The sequence below is a fragment of the Colobus angolensis genome, unplaced genomic scaffold (assembly GCF_000951035.1).
Source record: "Colobus angolensis palliatus isolate OR3802 unplaced genomic scaffold, Cang.pa_1.0 Scaffold184, whole genome shotgun sequence".
In the NCBI taxonomy this organism is placed as follows: Eukaryota; Metazoa; Chordata; class Mammalia; order Primates; family Cercopithecidae; genus Colobus; species Colobus angolensis.
Genome location: NW_012114977.1, coordinates 408,519 through 427,340, shown reverse-complemented (window position 1 = coordinate 427,340; position 18,822 = coordinate 408,519). Strand labels below are relative to the sequence as shown.

Here is an 18,822-nt window from a genome sequence, read left to right as displayed (position 1 = left end):
AGACCAGCCTGGGCAACATGGTGAAACCCTGTCTTTACAGAAAATACAAAAGTTACCTGAGCGTGGTGGTGTGTGCCTGTAGTTCCAGCTACTCGGGAGGCTAAGGTGGGAGAATCACCCGAGCCTGGGGAGGTCAGGACTGCAGTGAGCCACGATCTTGCCACTGCATTTCAGCCTGGGAGACAGAGTAAGACTCTGTCTCAAAAACAAAATGAAATAATAAAGAACAACAACAACTAAAAACATTGTCTTTGGTTTCCAAGTTTATTTTGAGCATGTTAGAGCACAGAACGTCAGTCATATTAGATGAACAACACGATTACTCCTATTGCACCATCCCCTAAAACACCATTAAGCAACGCACAAACAACAGAACTGGGCAGTAACATCTTTGGAAAATGCAGTGATGCAGAGCTGGTGTAGGTTTGCGAGGGCAAAGCATTCACATGTGAGAGAGTTTCAAAGGCCACTCTTACATTCTCACCCAGGGAGACGACTGAAATAGGATCCATGAAGAAGTAAAAGACAAGCAAGAGAAATAAAGGAATTGTGAAATATAAAGTGTAAGCATAAAATAATAAAGGATTGTTTAGAAAATATTCAAAGAGTCTTAAAAACATGATTAAAAAAATGATTGATACAGGAAGTCCTGACGAAATGGAACATAGAACTTAACTACCAATAATAATAGAAAAATAATAGGCAGGAGGCAGTGTCTCATGCCTGTAATCCCAACACTTTGGGAGGCCAAGGTGGGCAGATCACTTGAGGTCATGAGTTCAAGACCAGCCTGGCCAACATGGTGAAGCCTCATCTCTACTAAAAATACAAAAGTTAGCCGAGCGTGGTGATAGGCACCTGTAATCCCAACTACTCAGGAGTCTGAGGCAGGAGAATCACTTGAATGCTGGAGGTAGAGAGTGAGACTCTGTCTCAAGAAATAATAACAATAATAGAAAACAATATTCATATCATACATCCTTTACAAAACACTTTTATGTGTATTATTTCATTTGATTCTCACATTAACCCAATGACATGTAGCTACTTTAACGTCTGTTTTATAGATTGGGAGACTTAGCCTTAGAGAAGTTGAACGACTGACCTTGAAGTGGTCAACACGTCTCCCGACTCAGGATTCTAGCATACTACTTTTAATGAGTTCAATAAGTGAATCAATGCAAATATCTCCTGCAATGAAGTTATACACTATGAAGTTGGTAACAAAATTAAGTTGAATACACTCTTAAGACTAGAAATCTGTTTTTCTCTTTTCTAATTTATATTAAGCTTTTTATTTTAGAAATTTGATTATTTGTTTGCTTTTAAGAAGCACAACAGCTTAAGTGAATTTTAAGGTGCTGGTATTTTGTGATTCTATCTTATAGAAGATTTTATGCTACAAATTACCTACCATGAAATTCTATTACAGTTATGCAGAAACTACTTGGGGAATTGCGTAGCCCTCTGATTAGGGCTCCACTCTTGAATTAATAAGATATGCACAATTAATTCATTATCTGTTTTTACCTGGCATGTCCAATGCTTTATCTCTCATAAAAATTACATTGAAATGCTTCCTTCATGTGTACTAGAATGGAATACACGTCAAGGCAAATGACTCCTAGCTTGGAATAGGATTATTCCTCTTTCGTCCCTATATCCAATTTAAGCCTCAAAATTCTAGCTTGTGTTTCAGAAGCACATGTTCTCTACTTACCATGGTGGTCCTTGTTCTAAGGTGTGAACCCCCTTGCCTCCCAGAGACTGGTGACATGGCTGTCTGCACCCAGGAACCAGGCAATGCCACGCTGGTTCCACTAACCCCAGGCACGAGGTATCTACTCTGGGGTGGGGTGCAAGCTTCACCACCCAGCCTACTCGCCAAGCTCAGTACTCACCTCTGCTTAAATCACACGAAAGTATTATGCTGCTAATACTGTTTTTCCCCCTTAACCTGAGGCACAAGTGACAGAAAACCCAGAACTTTTGTTGCTATGCAATAGCACTTTGAGATGAATGAGAAGCCCAGAAATAATTCAGCATATTCTTTTCTATTCTTTCAAAGACTTGTTTGGATCTCAGTAACTCTCTTCCGAATCTCTCCTTTATCAAGGCAAACCACTGAAGTCCAGTTTTAGAGAACTGATCATTTCAGAGTGGAGAGCACCCTTAATTTTAGTTTGAAAAAAAGGTATAGAAGAAGGAAAATCTAAGTGGAAGCTTCATATTATATCTTAAAATCATTTTACAGGTAGCTACTTAACTGCTCTCTACTCATGGAAACATAACACTATGAGTTACAATAAGACTTAAAAATACAAGTGAACTGTAATCTCAGCACTTTGGGAGGCAGGGGCAAGAGGATCACCTGAGGCCAGAAGTTCAAGACCAGCATGGGCAACATGGTGAGACTACTGTCTCTACAACAAATAAAAAAATTAGCTGGGCTTGGGAGCATGCATCTGTAGTCCCAGCTTCTTGGGAGGCTGAGGCAGGAGGATCACCTGAGCCCAGGAGTTTGAGGCTGTAGTGAGTCATTATTGCACCACTGTACTCGAGCCTGGGTGACAAAGCAAGATCCTGTTTCTAAAGAAACACACACACAAACAACTAAAAACCACCATAGTTTTAGTGTCAAGTTTACAACTAAAATGGACATTTTAGTGGCTTGTTTTTGTGATCATTAGTTGTTATAGAAAAATGACAGACTTAAAAACAGGTATCAGAGCCTTGGGGCAGTGTGGAAAGCATGCATATGTGTGTTGTGTGCGCATGTATGCATGCAATGTGTGGCATGTGTGTGCCTGTGTGGTGGAGGTGGAGAGGTAAGAGGCCTCATCTGTAACTCCACCTGGTTAAAGAATATATCACAAGGAAGACTTTTGCTCGAGGCTCTTTAATCTGCCAGCTACAAGGTCTTCTTTTTCTGTGTGTGTAATGCTTTGAATCCCAGATGTTTGGTTCTAATTTTTTTTTAGCTCCTGTTTTGCACTGTGGCCCACTCTGAAGGCCATTTCTGTAAAAATAATGAAGAATTCTCTGGAGATAAAATCTAAAAGCGAGCAGATATAGTTTCATTCAAGGTCCTCTTCGGGGCAAGGACAGTCGGTACTGATTAATGACAGTCAGTACTGATTAATGAGTTCCAAGCCTACACATTACATATAAGCAGAGCAACACAGAGGAGCTTATCTTTGAGTTGGCAGAATCTGCCATTCTCCCAACCAGGTGCAGAATGACTCTGAGTGGGGGCAGGGGACATCACTGCATTCAGATGGCTGTCCACATAGAGGGTCCCTAAGGGTCTCTTCAGCTGCAGGCGACTCGCAGTTCATACCCAAACTCCCCTAGGTACGGTGAGTCTGTTCACACAGCACGCCACTGTCTTTTTCTCTCAGTCCCATTAACACCCCATTACATTCATCGTTAACTGGGAATGGCATCTGCTCTGAACCTGCATATCTCAAAACGTGGCAGAAGGACAGAGAAACTCAACTATTCCCCAGCACCTCCAGTTCAGTGTAGGCACCCAGTAACCCTGTGTGTTTGCTGTGATCCATGGAGAACCACAACACTGACTCGGTATTAAGCAGAGCATCACTTCAGAGGTTCCTCAGCTGCATCCCCACTGCCAAAAAATAAGGACAAGCCAGCGATTTTGCAGAAGGCAACAGCTTTGCAGAATAAAAACCATATACTCAGTTCTAATCTAGATGTTACTTCAGCCTCCTCCTCAGCTTGGAAAATCCAGCCAGACAGCATTCTTTTGCCTCCAACTCTTCATCTGAAGAATGCGAAGGACCAAGCCTGGACTCCTGATAAGAACAACATCTTTTATTGCTCTACATACTTGCCAGAGGATGTGGATTGGGGGTGAGAGGCATCCTGTAATTCAAGGACTTCAGGAGGCAATTGTTGCTGCTTCCATCAGACAATACTGGTTAAGCTGCTTTCTCCTATTTATACATTTTATCAGCTTCCTTTCTAAAGGGTCAGTGTTGCTAAATTTAACATCTACAGAAGAAACTGATCCTCAGTCCTCTGCTTTTTGGCATCGAGGACCGATTTTGTGGAAGACAATTTTTCCACAGATAGGGGGCGCCAGAGGGATGGCTTCGGGATGATTCAGGTGCATTACATTTATTGTGTACTTTATTTCTATTATTATTACATACTCATCATAATTCATAATGCAGAATCGGTGGCTTGCTTTCTTTCAACTATAAAGTCCCATCCGAGGGTAATGGGAGGCAGTGACAGATCATCAGGCATTAGATTCTCATAAGGAGCACACAGCCTAGATCCCTCACGTGCGCAGTTCACAATAGGGTTCGTGCTTCTGTGAGAATCTAACGCTGCTGATGGTATGACAGGAGGCAGGGCCCAGGGAGTAATGCTCACTTGCTTGCCTGCTGCTCACCACCTGCCATGTAGCCCGGTTCCTAACAGATCACAGACCAATGGTACCCCAGGGATAGGGGCTCCTGCCTTACAAGATACTGCCCCAAGTCTCAGAGCTGCCTGTAAGGACTGAAACTTTCATTCCCTAACTAGAGATCTTCTACTCTGTTGGTGCTATGGTTTCCAGGTATCTGGTATTATTGAGGCCATCTTATTTTTGGATATTTATTTCTTATAATAAAAATTTTAAACCAACAAAAATGTATCCTTAGAAAATCTTTTGTAAAGACTGTCATGAATGTGTAGAAAGATACTCTGAGCCTGGACCTTAAGGTTTCCAAAGCCTGTAGCAGCCATGAAACAATTCTCAGATTCCCAAGATTTGCTTCTCGTGGCTGTAAGGGTGAAGCAGAAATTCTTCACTCTTAGAACTGGGGTAAGTCTTCCCTTATTCTGTAAGGGATCTCCTTGAATGAAGCCATTTACTAATGAAGATATAACTTGGGTTACGTTGGTATAAAATCATATCCAAATGCAAACCTACGGATTGGGTGGTTTGGTGTTCTGGTTAAAACTACAGAAACTGTTGCATGGCAGGAAGGTACAGCTCTCTACATTTTTGTATGTGAGAAGATTAGCTGTTACCCAGGTGGACCAAAAGATATGTTTTGAGTCTTGGAGGGGAGGGCTGCGGTGAAAACCAGCTCAGGGGAGGAATGCCACTTGTCCAAAGAATACATCGTTTGTGCCTTATTTACAGAAATAAAATTGAGTTGACCTTGCCACATACCACCGGGTTTGCCTATCATACCCCTGCCTAACTGCTGCTCAAATACAAAAGCCTAGACCTTGTGATGTGGCTTATTCATTGAAACAGGATGGCAACCCTCCTTAACAGCCTGTAGTGATAGGAAAAAACATTCTTCCTGTTGTACAGGCATCGACTGTTGCTTTAAGATCTGCATGTTTAGAGCTAGAGTGAAACTTCTGAGAAATCACCTCAGCAAACAGAGTCCATCTGTACCGTTAACTCCTAGGGCTCCATTTGGCTGCCTGCAGCCCTGTTGACAAGGATGTGAGGTCTTGTCCTGGCTCATCAGGAGAGTGCTGCGATTGATTAGTGATGTCTCTCCCAGGGGCAGCATAGGAAGTACCTGCACCTGGGCTCTATGGTCACTAAACAATTTAAAAGTCTCTCATTTTACAGATAATGAAAACAAAAGTCCTGCAGAGACCAAGTCAAAATGAAAATCCAGTTCTTTTGACCACTTGCTCTCATTATATTACCACAGCTCAAAAATGGACTGGAGGCCCACCCTCCCTTATCAACAATTCTAAAATCCAAAAAGCTCTGAAACTATGTAACTCATATCAGGGAGGATCCTAACTTGAACATGAGGCTATTTACAGTATTTACAGCATTTGTTTACAGAGTGTTGCCCCAGACCTTGCTGGGAGGCATTATATATTACATAGTACATGCTCAGTATTTCTTTTATAAAATCTGGAAAAAAGCTGAAATCTGAAGCACTTCTGGGTCCAGATGTATTGGATAAGGGGTGGCAGGCCTGTACCACTGACCCGTCAGCCTACAGGGGTGTGGTAGGTGTCATGGCCTTAAAAGATACCCACGCCCTAATCTGGGACTTGTAAATCTGTTATTCCTCAGACATTAATTACTAGCTATGGACCTTAAAATGAGATTATCCAGGATTAACTGTGGGCCCAATCTAATCACAGGTGCTCTTCAAAAGCAGAGAACTTTCTCCAGCTAGAGTCAGAGAGAGACAGCAGAAGAGGAAGTCATAGAGAGCTTTTAAGCAGGAGAAGGACTCAATCTGCCATTGCTTGAGGGACCACCTGGAAAGCATAAGGAATGCAGGTGGCTCCAGATACAAAGATTGGCCCCTGGTTGATGCTCAGTAAGGAATCAGGGCCTTACGCTGGTTCATTTGGCCAGCGACGTGAATATACCTGGAAGCAGATTCTTCTCCAGGGCCTCCAGATAAGAGACCATCATAGCTGACATCTTGATTTCAGCCTCATAAGACCCTAATCAGAGAACCCAGTCCTGCTTTGTTAGATTTCCCACGTGAGGAGCTGGGAGATAATACATGGGTACTAGGGTAAGTCCTGAAGAAAACTAATACATGGAACAAGCCTGACTCTTCTTCCATAAGGTGTCCTGTTAGCATCTACTTAGACTTACCTTTTTACCCCCAGCAGACTGTTCCCCTGCATTCTCCCTCCCGGACACACGAGGCTTTGCAGTTTCTTACCAATGACATTTCACTGGCCAGGACTGCAGAGTCCTTTCCCCAGGCCTCTCTGCCTTTCTCTGCCACCCCCTCCATCCCTGCCTTCCACAAACCAGTGAACAGGCCACTGGCCTCCTGGAATGTGATTAAATCCTGCCCTACAGAGCACTCACTGCTGCTCTTTTCAGGGCCTAAAACTCTTGAAAGATGACAGCCTCGTCTTATGCCTCCCTCGTGGCGCCGTAATGCCCGTCATTACACCGATTAAACCTTGATGGATATTTGCTCAGAGAATGACTGATGCAGCCCAACAGTGCTGGACACTGAAGTGTGCAGCCCTGGATAGGAGACGGTCACACAGGGGAAGGGCAGTCTCTAGTGCTCCTAGTGAAAATAACCCCTTAGATTTGTACTGGGATTTGCAGTTTTCAAAGAATTTCCAAATATATTATCTCATGTCATTTTTTACTATGTCAACTTTTTTTTCACCAAAAACCCATGACATAAACAAGGCAAGCCTTTTTAAATTCCCAGTTTTTGCTTGTTTGAGACAGAGTCTCTCTGTGTCGCCAAGCCTAGAGTGCAATGGTGTGACCACAGCTCACTGAAGCCTCAACCTCCCAGGATCAAGCGATCCTTTCCTTGGCCACTGGAGTAGCTGGGACTATAGGTGTGCACCACCATGTCCTGCTATTTTTTAATTTTTATTTCTGTAGGGACAGTGTCTTGCTATGTTGCCAGGGCTGGTCTCGACATCCTGGGCACAAGTAATCCACCTGCTTTGGCCTCCGAAAGTGCTGGGATTGCAGGCATGAGCCACCACACCTGGTTTTAATTCCCGGTTTTGATAGATGAGAAAACAGAGGTTCCACAGGGTTATGAGATTTGCAGTCAGCATAGGTAACAAACCCAGCAGTACAGACGCAACCCTCTCACAGTGCAGGGCAGAGAGGCTGCTCTAAAAATCCAAGGCACACAGAGACAGGAGCAGCGTGCTAGAGCTGTAAGCGCTGCAAAAACACCACCCAGGTGAATGAGACTGGCTCAAGGTGTTCAGGAAGGTAGATTTAATCCTGTCTGTTTCTCCAAACCCGACTCCCTCTTCTTTCCCCTTCTCCATGTTTTCCTACGGAAAAAGCTTTTCTGTTTAATTCAAAGCCAAGAATATCTGGTCTAAAGTATCACTGCTAGTGGAGGAGAAAAGCCCAAAAACTCTAATCCCAGCAGTGTGATCATTAAGATGCAGACGTGACTACCTTCCCTGGGGCACATAACAAGAAGGACCTGAATAAGGTAGAAGACCCAGCTCCACCTGGGCACCATCATTGCCCTGATTGCCCCACTCGGAACAGGAATAAAAATACCTGTTTCACACCTCCTCCAGTTGTGAGGATGAAGGAACATCGTGAATGTACATCTTTCCAAATGTGTATGGGGCTACCTATATCTAACCACTATCATCCCAATGACCAGCACTAAGGCAAATCTGCCTGTTTCACCAAACAGCATCCAAGTTCCCAGCTATCCTCTTACCATGTGTTGCTTTCTTCCCTCGAGGCTGGCCTCGGCATCCTATTAACCTGATTTCAACCTATTCAAAATACTAGTGAGTAAAGAGGAAGGATAATGAAGAAGTAACTGTAGGATTTACCCCAAGTTCTACATAAGCTCAAAGGGGACTCTGACTAAATATTTGCTTCAATCCTTCCTTCCATGAGATAATCACAGCAGAGTTGAAAAAACACTACTGATATAAATGCAGAAATCCAGTGTACCCCGACGTGCATAAGACTGAATACTCTCATGCCCAAGCCCAACCCTGATATTTTTCCATTATTTGGACTTCTTCAAGCAGCAACTGATAAATCAGTACAAATAAAAAGGGTCCCTGTTAACCAGAAGCACTGCCTCCTAAAAGAAACTGACTCCTCCACAAGAGATTCTACAATGCTGAATACACACCAATATTTGGGTTGAATTTAATTTTCACCCATTCTCCACAGCCCTCGGGAGATTTTAGATCAGACTGGTAAGAAGTGCATACTGATTCAGGTCTGGAGTATTTTATTAGAAAATGGGGCACAGTTTTTAGTGACGATCTTTTTTTTTTTTTTAAGACAGGGTTTTGCTCCATCACCCAGGCTGGAGTAGAGTGGCGTGATCATAGCTCACTGCAACTTCCGCCTGCCCAGCTAAAGTGATCTCCTACCTCAGCCTCCCAAGCAGCTGGGACTATAGATGCACGCCACCATGCCTGACTAATTTTTGTGTTTTTTGTGGAGACAGGGTTTTGCCATGTTGCCCAGGCTGGTGTTGAACTCCTGGCTTCAAGTGATCCATCTGCCTCGGTCTCCCAAAGTGCAGAGATTACAGGCGTGAGTCACAGCACCTGGACTCTAATGATGATCTTTCATTGGAAATTTACTACAAATCTAACAAGACAGCTTTACTTTAATAAATTTATAGCTGATTTCCCTTGAACATTGTTGATAATCCTGGAAGACTGATTGTTCTTTAAATCCCCCCAGAGCTGCTCAGATAAGGATTATGGTCACTAACTTCAATAAAAACTGCTTGAAGATTTTTTTATAGCAGATGTTGGGCCTTGTGTATACAATGCAATTTTGAAGACATGACAATATACTTTTAGATATTAGAGTTAAAATAAATTATGGCAGAAATTTGGAAATCTTTAATCCTTACTGTGCAAATCTGAATTGCATTTTGGAAACACGTGGGATGCGTCCTAAAGCTCCAGTCTTGGTTTCTCACCAGAAACCAGAGTTCCTTCTAAAGGAGAAGGCCTGGGGGCAGTGATGAATTCTGTTTTAAATATGTCAAAGTTACAATGAGAGTGGGGATTAAAGTAGACATACAAAAATGAGGGCATTCTAACTAATTTTGGGGTTAATCACTTAATCTCTTCGAACATTTGTTTCTTCATCTGTACAAAAGAAATGGTAATGTATTGTCTGTTTCACAGGAATGTTGTGAAAAGACATAACTCGATGAGAAAAAGTGTTGTGAACTCTAAATCACATGTATAAGATCAGCCTGGCTGGGTGCAGTGGCTCACACCTGTAATTCCATCACTCTGGGAGACTGAGACAGGAGGATCACTCAAGCCCAGGAGTTCAAGACCAGCCTGGGCAACACAGTGAAACCCTGTCTCTACAAAAAATTTAAAAACTAGCCACGCATGTGCCTGTAGTCCTAGCTACTCAGGAGGCTGAGGCTGAAGGATAACCTGAGCCCAGGAGTTGGAGGCTACAGAGAGCTTATGATTGTGCCACTGTATTTCAGCCTGGGTGATAGAGCAAGACCCTGTCTCAAAAACAAGAAAAAGAAAAAGAAAACAATCAGCGTGTATCCACCACTACTACTACTGCTGCAAGTAGCCTGGGAAATCCTGATGCATCTCCACTAGAATCATCTTCTCCTTTAACATCAGCTCTTCCTCCAGACATGCCTGTTCATCCTGATGACACCTCATTCTCCCCGGCATCCAAGCTTAGAAACCTGGTCACGCTACCTTGTTCCTCCAGCCTCTCTGATGCAAGAATGATCCCTCCTTTTCAAAATATAAATCTGATCAGCTCAACCCCTTGCTCGATAATCACTGACAATTTCCAATTGTTCTTGAAAAGAGTCAAAACACGTAAGTCGCCCCCAAGACCCTGTCTTGTCTGGCCCTGCCCCACCCCCTGCAATGCTTTCCCTGCTTCTGCACTCCAGTCACACTGGCCCCTTTGGCTCCTCCAAAGCCCGCTTTCCTGCCAGCTATGGAGCCTTTGCCACACTGTTCCTCAGCTGGAACTGCCAGCCCTAGGGGCCATGTCCTCTGCAAAGCCATCCTTGGCTCCATGGAGCTGCCCAAGTGCTGATGTAATTGGGGTGAACAGAAACCTATCCCTCATGTCACAGCACTTGTTACTGTTTGAAATTATATATTATGTGATGTCTCTCTCCCTCCCCAACTAAAATGTCATGAGAGCAGTGATTCTGTTTTACTTCAGTATCGTAACCTCACTATTTAGCACCTATTGGGTACTCAAAATATGTTATGAGTAAATCAATCAACCTTGGGATCCTCTCCTCACTGTCGATATATTTAAGCTAAGAAAAATGTACAGGGGCCGGCCACAGTGGCTTACACCTGTACTCCCAAAACTTTGGGCAGCTGAGGTGGGAGGATCAACTGAGACCAGGAGTTTAAGACCAGCCTGGGCAATGCAGCAAGATCCCATCACTATAAATAATTGTTAAAATTAGCTTGGGGTGGTGGCCTGTGCCTGTAGTTCTAGCTACCAGAGAGGCTGAAGGAGTATTGCTTGAGCCCAGGAGTTCAAGGCAGCAGTGAGCTATGATTGCGCCACTACACTCCACTCTGGGGGGGAGTGAGACCCTGCCTTGAAAAGAAAAAATAATAATAAAATGTACAGGGAAGAGGAAAGTGAGCTAACTAAATACCTGATATGTGTTTGGAGGCACTGAAATAAGTGCTCAGTATTTAATATCTGTGATGGTTAATAATGAGTGTCAACTTGATGGATGGAAGGATGCAAAGTATTGTTCCTGGGTGTGTCTGCGAGGGTGTTGCCAAAGGAGATTCACATTTGAGTCAGTGGACTGGGAAAGGCAGACCCACCCTCAATCTGGGTGGGCGCCATCTAATTAGCTGCCAGCATGGCTAAGATAAAAGCAGGAAGAGGAACATGGAAGGACTAGACCTGCTGAGTCTTCCAGCCTCCATCCTTCTCCTGTGCTAGATGCTTCCTGACCTCAAACATTGAACTCCAAGTTCTTCAGCTTTTGGACTCTTGGATGTATGCCGGTGGTTTGCCAGGGGCTCTAAGGCCTTCAGCCACAGACTGAAGGCTGCACTGTTGGCTTCCCTACTTTTGAGGTTTGGGGACTTGGACCAGCTTCCTGGCTCCCCAGCTTGCAGATGGTCTGTTGTGGGACTTTACCTTGTGATCGTGTGAGTCAATACTCCTTAATAAACTCCCTTTCATATATATGTCTATCCTATTAGTCCTCTCCCTCTAGAGAACCCTGACTAATACAATATCTCACTTACTCATCACAAAATCCTACCAGATTGTATTGGTTTTCCATTGCCACTGTAACAAATTACAATAAACTGAGTGCTTTTGAACAACACAAATTAGGATACATTTCGGTAGGTCAGAGACCCAACCCTAGGCCAACACCAAGGTGTCAACAGAGCTGCGTGCCTTCCATAGACTCAAGGAGAATCCGATTCCTTGCCTCTTCCAGCTTCTAGAAGCTGCTCTGGTTCCTTGTTTCACGCATGGTCTCTTCCTCCATCATCAAAGCCAGGAACATCACATGTCTCTTGTCATTATCCTATAGCCACATCTCCCTCTGACCTCAACCAGGAAAGAGTCTCTGCTTTAAGGACTCATGCGATTAAGCTGGGCCTGCCTGGATATTTGAGGATAATCTTGCATCTCAAGGTCCTTAACCTCGGTCCCAGAGGCAGAGTCCCCTGTTCCACATAAAGTAACGTGTTCGCGGGTCCTAGAGATCTAAATGTGGATATATTTGCCATTACTCTGCCTAACAAATAGATGGTTTATCCCCTTTTTATAGCGGGAGAAACTCAAGAGCTAAAAGCTACAGCACGAGGAGGTGAGGGATGCAGGATTCAGCTTATTTTTGGTTTTCCAGAAAGCAGGTCTGTCTCTCTAAAATGGTTGCTTCTCCATTTTAATAACTATTTAATAATTAGAGTAGCATAATGAAACATTTCTGAGAAAGTCAATGAGAAGTAACTGCATTCACTACCCAGGGCTGCTGCAAGGAATGGCCATAAACTTGGTGGCTTAAAACGACAGATATTTACTCTCTCACAGTTCTGGAGGCTAGCATCAGAAATCAAGGCTGGGCAGGGCTGTGCTCCCTCTTCCAGCTTCTGGTGGCTCCCATCTTGTGGCAGCATAACTCCACTTTCTGCCTCTTTCTTCACTCGGCCTTCTTCCCAGTGTTTCTGTCTGATAGGGTTTGGTTGTGTCCCCACCCAAATCTCCTCTTGAATTGCAACTCCCACAATTCCCATGTATTGTGGAAGGAACCTGGTGGGAGGCGGTTGAATCATGGGGGCGGGTCTTTCCCACGGTGTTCTTGTGATAGTGAGTGGGTCTCATGAGATCCGATGGTTTTATAAAGGAGAATTTCCCTGCACAAGCTCTCTTCTCTTGTCTGCTGCCATGTTAGACGTGCCTTTCACCTTCTGCAGTGATTGTGAGGCCTCCCCAGCAACATGGAACTGTAAGTCCAGTAAGCCTCTTTCTTTTGTCAACTGCCCAATCTCGGGTATGTCTTTATCAGCAGCGTGAAAACAGACTAGTACACTCTCTCTCACATTTCCCTTGGCTCTCCTCTTATAAGGACACCTGTTGTAGGATTTAGGGTCCACCCTAAATCCAGGGCGATCTCATCTGGAGATCCTTTAATTACATCTGCAAAGATCTATTTCCAAATAAGCTCACATTCTGAGGTTCTAGGTGGACATGAATTTCGGGGGATAAATATTCAGGCCACTATAGTGACATATACAGAACTTACAGTAGAAATGTAAATGTACCATCGACTCAATTGCCTAAGAGGTAGCAGACACCTCTTTAAATGCTCACACTAGCTGTGAAGATCAGCCTCCTTGCTGCGTGGCCTGCTGTCAGAGTGAACTTCAGCAAATATCACAGGAGCCCCTGACAGCATCTTCTCTGACACAGGGAAAGATAAAAAGCAGAAATATAAAAACCTGTCACCCATCTATTTCTGTATTCCTTGTATCTAATTGTTTCTTTCTCCACTGCCCCCATCTCTTTCCATATGACAGTTTAGCAGGCACCCAAGGAATGGAACAGTGCCACTCTCAATATAATATTTATGACATGGTTAAAGAATAATAACTGTGGTATCTATTTTAATTTCCATTTTAATCTTCCGTCCTACTTTTGAAAAAAAAAGTCCAAAAAAGTACTGTAATTCAAGCACAGAGATAAGCATACATACTTAAAACTTTCTTTTTTTCTTAAGAGTCAGGGTATCACTCGGTCGCCCAGGCTACAGTACAGTGGTATAATCAGAGCTCACTGCAGCCTCAAATTCCTGGGCTCAATCGATTCTCCTGCCTCAGCCTCCTGAGTTGCTAGGACTACAGGCATGAATCACCATGCTTGGCTATTTTTATTTTACTTTTTGTAGAGATGGGGGTCTCACTATCTCTACAGGATTGTGCCCAGGCTTGTCTGGAACTCCTGGCCTCAAAAGGGATCCTCCTGCCTCGGCCTCCAAAAGCACTGAGATTACAAATGTGAGCAACCACACTCAGCTCCATAATCAATACTCTGGGAGGAGCTTTCTTATTGTTGCTATTGTTCTTGGTTTTACGGGTGTGGGAAAGGGAGCCGTGTTGGTGGAGTCTGGTGTTATGCATGCTGAGTGCAAAGCACACCTGGGGAGTCATGGAGGCCTCGCTGAGGATGTGGGAAGCATGCCCAGGGCTGATCCTGAGAAGAAAAACCAAATTGAGAATTTTTTCTTCTTAAATATTTTGAGCCTCATCTTTGTAACCCTTCATAAAAAACTTCTTCATAGCCCTCATATTAACAACACAACCAAATATGAGAGTTAAGGAGTTAATAGTTAATATTTAAGGAATAGCCTGGGGGTCCTGCAGACCTGGGTTGGAATAAGACCTTGGGCAGGTTGCTTAACCACACTTAGCCTCAGTTTCCCCAGCTGTAAAATGGACAACTGTCTCTAGTTCATGTTATTGTAAGGATCACATGAGACACTCAGCAGTGTGCTTTGCTGTGGAATAACCCCCTGACCATGTTAGTTATCAGAGTCTCACTAGGCCCTAGAAGGAAGCAAGAGATATCTGTATTCCCATTTGATAGCCTCAAAGAAGTCGAAAGCACACACAACCAGTGCTGCAGGGCTGGAGACATGAATGGAAATCAAACAACTGTAAATCCCTGTTAATTCTCAGTTGTAATTAAATTCCTGGCAGAATAAGGTACTTCATAATATAGTTTTATTGTTCTCCCAAACTATAATCCACCCAGCAAATTATGTTTGAGTTTTTTGAACCACCTGAACCATAAGAGAATTCATACCAATTCTCAGTATAAAATTTCTATTATGTTGGGGAGGTAAATGCCCCCACAGTCACAGGCAGAGCCAATGAAGCCAAACGAGCACTGATGTTTAGAGTCCGCAACAAAAAGGTGGAGGCTCGGTAGAAAGTAATCTACATCGTGAACAGGCCAAATCTGCCCCTCTGCCTGTCCTTGAAAATAAAGTTTTATTGGAACACAGCCATGATCATTCATTTGTGTATAGCTGTGAGAAAGATGGCATGGCCCATAAAGCCTAAACCATTTATTATGTTGCACTTGACAGAAAATGTTTGCCAACCTCTGCTGTAACAGAAGACATATAATGGGGCAGCAACGGGGAGAACCTGAAAATACCTTAAAATGCCAAATTGCATTCCTAGCGTTCTCGCCTGGTACTTTCAGTCTCATGAAATAGGGGTGCTTTATTTTTCACGAAGTAGCAGGGAAGGTAAATCCCCCAAGTGACATGAGCAAGAGGATCTTAAAGTTAGGAGGAATTTCTCCCAAGAAAGCCAGTGGAGGATCCTGACACTCGGCCACAGTGGTCTCAGTGGCCTCAATAGCTTTTTCTCCCCCGTGATGAAATTCCGCACACCTACAGATAGGAAGGACTCACTCGGATTTTCTCGTCTTCCAGGGTTGGTGCTGGGCTAGATCCTTGCTCCAATTCCTCCTTTTCTGCCACTGTCTTGCAGATGTCTTTAGTCTGCTGGTTATCCGGGGGCTGCAGATCATGGTACTGTGATTTTGTTTTCAAGCTATTGGTGAATTCTTCAGAGTGAGTTTTTCTGAAGAAAAGCAAAAGGACATTCTCAAAAAACATTCTTCAACAGGAAAAGCTTTTCCAAAGCAGATGTCGACATTCAAATTACGTGAAAAACAGTAACAGACACCACTTACTGAGTGCTTCTAACATGCTGGGCCCTGTACCATCACCTGCCTCAGTTTCCCTCAGTGTAAACACGTTAACTTCATCCTCATCACAACCCTATGAGGAAGGCATTGTCATCCTCACTTTGTTATAAGAGCGCCAAAAAATTTTGTAATTCATCCAAACCATATAGTGGTACAGCCAAAATCTGAATCCTGGTCTGCCCAACTCCTGGTTTACAAGTTAACCTATTAGAACATACCATCTCCTTCCAATCGATCATTAAATAATTCCTTTATCTTCATATGTCCATTGATAGTTTTAAAGTTACAGGCACTAGTGGGCAGCATCCCAGCCCTTGAAAGTCCAATGCACCATCCATTGTGCCACAGAGTCTGCTTCGCATCCCTAGCCCTTGGGAACTAAACTGTGGTCCTCATGTCTGTCCCAATTTCCACTTCAGCATCTCAGAGTAATGCTGTCAACATCACTGCCCCAGAGCACCCCAGCTACCCAGCAGAGGAGTGCCATCACCTGCCTCAGTTTCCCTCTGAGTTACCTTCCTACATCTGCAGTTGATATCACTTCTCTCTTGAAAAACCTCACTGTCCACAGAATGTGGACATTCTGTGGACATTTGGAATAAGGTCCAAACTCCCAAATCTGGCCTCTGAAGCAGTTGCCCAAGTGTATTCCAAATGCTCGGAAGACCTCATCATTCCCCAAAGAACCATCCGTAGTCAAGTCTAGGGGTCTTGGTTAAGCCCTCTGCCTGCACTTTCCTTCTCGGCCTTCTGTAGCTGGAAAACCACTCCTTTCAAGGTTTGGTTCAGATTTCACCGCGTCTGTGGATCGGAATGATGGGTCCTACCTATGCTTGGTAAACTCTGTTTATACCTTCATTATAGCCAAATCACAGCCTGCACTGGCCACACAGTGAGCTGTGCATCTGTCCACTTCTCCTCCTAGACTGGAAGCTCCCTGTTTCTCTTTGAATTCCCAGTCCTTGCACTGTGTAGGCACCTAAAGAGCCTGATTATCCAGCCGCTTGTATCTCAGTGATCTCCTTGGAAGGCCTGAAGCTCGCACAGTCACTGCATTTCTCACATATGTTCCAGATACTCAGCTGCGTCGGCCTGCACTGCTCTAACGTGACTCTAGTGCAGCCACGGGTGATCACTGGGGAACTCACACACTCATACAGATCAAAACCGGAATGACAAGCAGGGAGAGGAAGCAGCGGATTTGACAGCACTAAAGACTTTCATGAGGTCTTTAGTACGATCAAAGACTTGAGACCAAAAGCCTAAATCAACCTTCTGAAGAGATCCAAAAGATCTTTATACCAAAAGCCTAAGTCAACCTTCCAAAGAGATCCAAAATGACTTTCGTGACCCTCCAACCCAACCCCATTCTCCCACTTGATACTGTGAATAAGGGGCGTGTTTGCAATGTTTTCTAATGTCTGGAGGGTCTTTAAGTCTCTGGTTGGTTTGCAGATCGCATACCTGAGCTCTTCTGCCTCCTGTTCTGCTTTCAGCCGGGCCCTCTCAGCAATAATTTCATCACAGAGCACATCATAGGGTTTATCTAGATGGTGTTCGCCCATCACCCACACCCAGACTTCCTTATCGGCTCCCAGCTTCCAATGAACGGATTTGCCATTCTCTGCAAACAAACACACAAACAAAAAATTCAGATTGGACAAATATCTTTAGTCATAGATTACTATTTCCCTATATTCTCATCTAATATATACATATTAGATGAGACAAGGAACTTCCAACTGCTCAGGAACATCTGTAGGTGGCAATGGCAGTGGTGGCAGTGAGTGGCAGCTTCAGTGAAAATATTTGTTTTAAAAATATTAGAGGTATGTTTTTTGCACGTGTTTTTTTGTTTTGTTTTTGTTTTTTTTTTTTTGACACAATCTCACTCTGTTGCCCAGGCTAGAGTCCAGTGGCATGATCTTGGCTCGTTGCAACCTCCGCCTTCTGGGTTCAAGCAATTCCCCACCTCAGCCTCCCAAGCAGCTGAGATTACAGGTACCTGCCACCACACCTGGCTAATTTTTGTATTTTTGGTAGAGACAGGGTTTCACCATCTTGGCCAGGCTGGTCTTAAACTCCTGACCTTGTGATCCACCCACCTCAGCCTCCCAAAGTGCTGGGATTACAGGTGTGAGCCACTGCGCCCGGCGGCACGTGCCTATTTTATAAATGAAGAAACTGAAATGGGAAGAAAGCATTCATTGTTTGCATTATCCTTTAGGGTAAGAGAGCTAGCACTTCACATCATAATCTCTTAAACCTAACAATCTCCCTGTAACCCAGAATTCCATAGCTGAAGGGTGTGGCATTTGTACTATGTTCACAAGCTTCACTGGTGGGTAAGAAGCAGGTTTTATCATTTCATTTTACTTTTATTTTTATTGTATTTTATTTGTATTTATCATTTTATTTTAGAAACAGTGTCTTGCTCTGTCACTCAGGCTGGAGTGCAGAGGTGAGATCATAGTAGTTAGGACTACAGGCATGCACTACCATGCCCAGCTAATTTTTAAAATTTTTTGCAGAGACAGGGCTTTGCTTTGTTGCCCAGGCTGGTCTCAAACTTTTGGCTTCAAGCAATCCTCTTGCCTCAGATAAAGAGGCATTTTAGATTTAGACCAGCTTGAGTTCAAATCCTAGCCCTGCCACTTATGAGCTATGTGACTTGGACAACTTATTTAAACTCTTTAGGCTCAATTTCCTCATCTGCAAAATGGGAATACCAGTATCTACTACCTAGGGTTGCTGTGGGTACGCAGGCTACCTGTGCCAAGTTCTTCCCCTAGTGCCTGCCACATAATAGGAGTTCAACAGAGGTTAACTGCTATCATTGCTAGCCTATTATTTACTTATATGGCTGCCTCAGAGATTCACACCAGCCTGTGAGAAGATAATACGACCAGGTAGTGTGATACTTGGTGAAGCTACTTAAATAACCCTTGTTTACAATTGGCCTCACAGGTTAGATTACATCCTAGTGCTCTTGAAATGCGGCCACATGGGTCATGCTCCCTCAAACCGGAGGCAGGTGGAGCATACCTAGGAGAGGCCAACAGAGATCATCCCTGAGTCTGTCAGGCCTACCC

General features: G+C 43.9%; 1 protein-coding gene across 1 annotated transcript in view; it reads right to left on the bottom strand.

Annotated features, from left to right (window-relative positions):
• SH2D4A (SH2 domain containing 4A) overlaps positions 1–18,822 on the bottom strand; it is an 83,550-nt gene that overhangs the window by 47,259 nt on the left and 17,469 nt on the right. Inside the window, exons 3-4 of the mRNA XM_011939785.1 lie at positions 17,195–17,354; positions 15,432–15,603 (exon numbers count right to left, since the gene is read on the bottom strand). Coding sequence (XP_011795175.1) covers positions 15,432–15,603; positions 17,195–17,354 — 332 coding nt within the window. The remainder of the gene's footprint in view (positions 1–15,431; positions 15,604–17,194; positions 17,355–18,822) is intronic.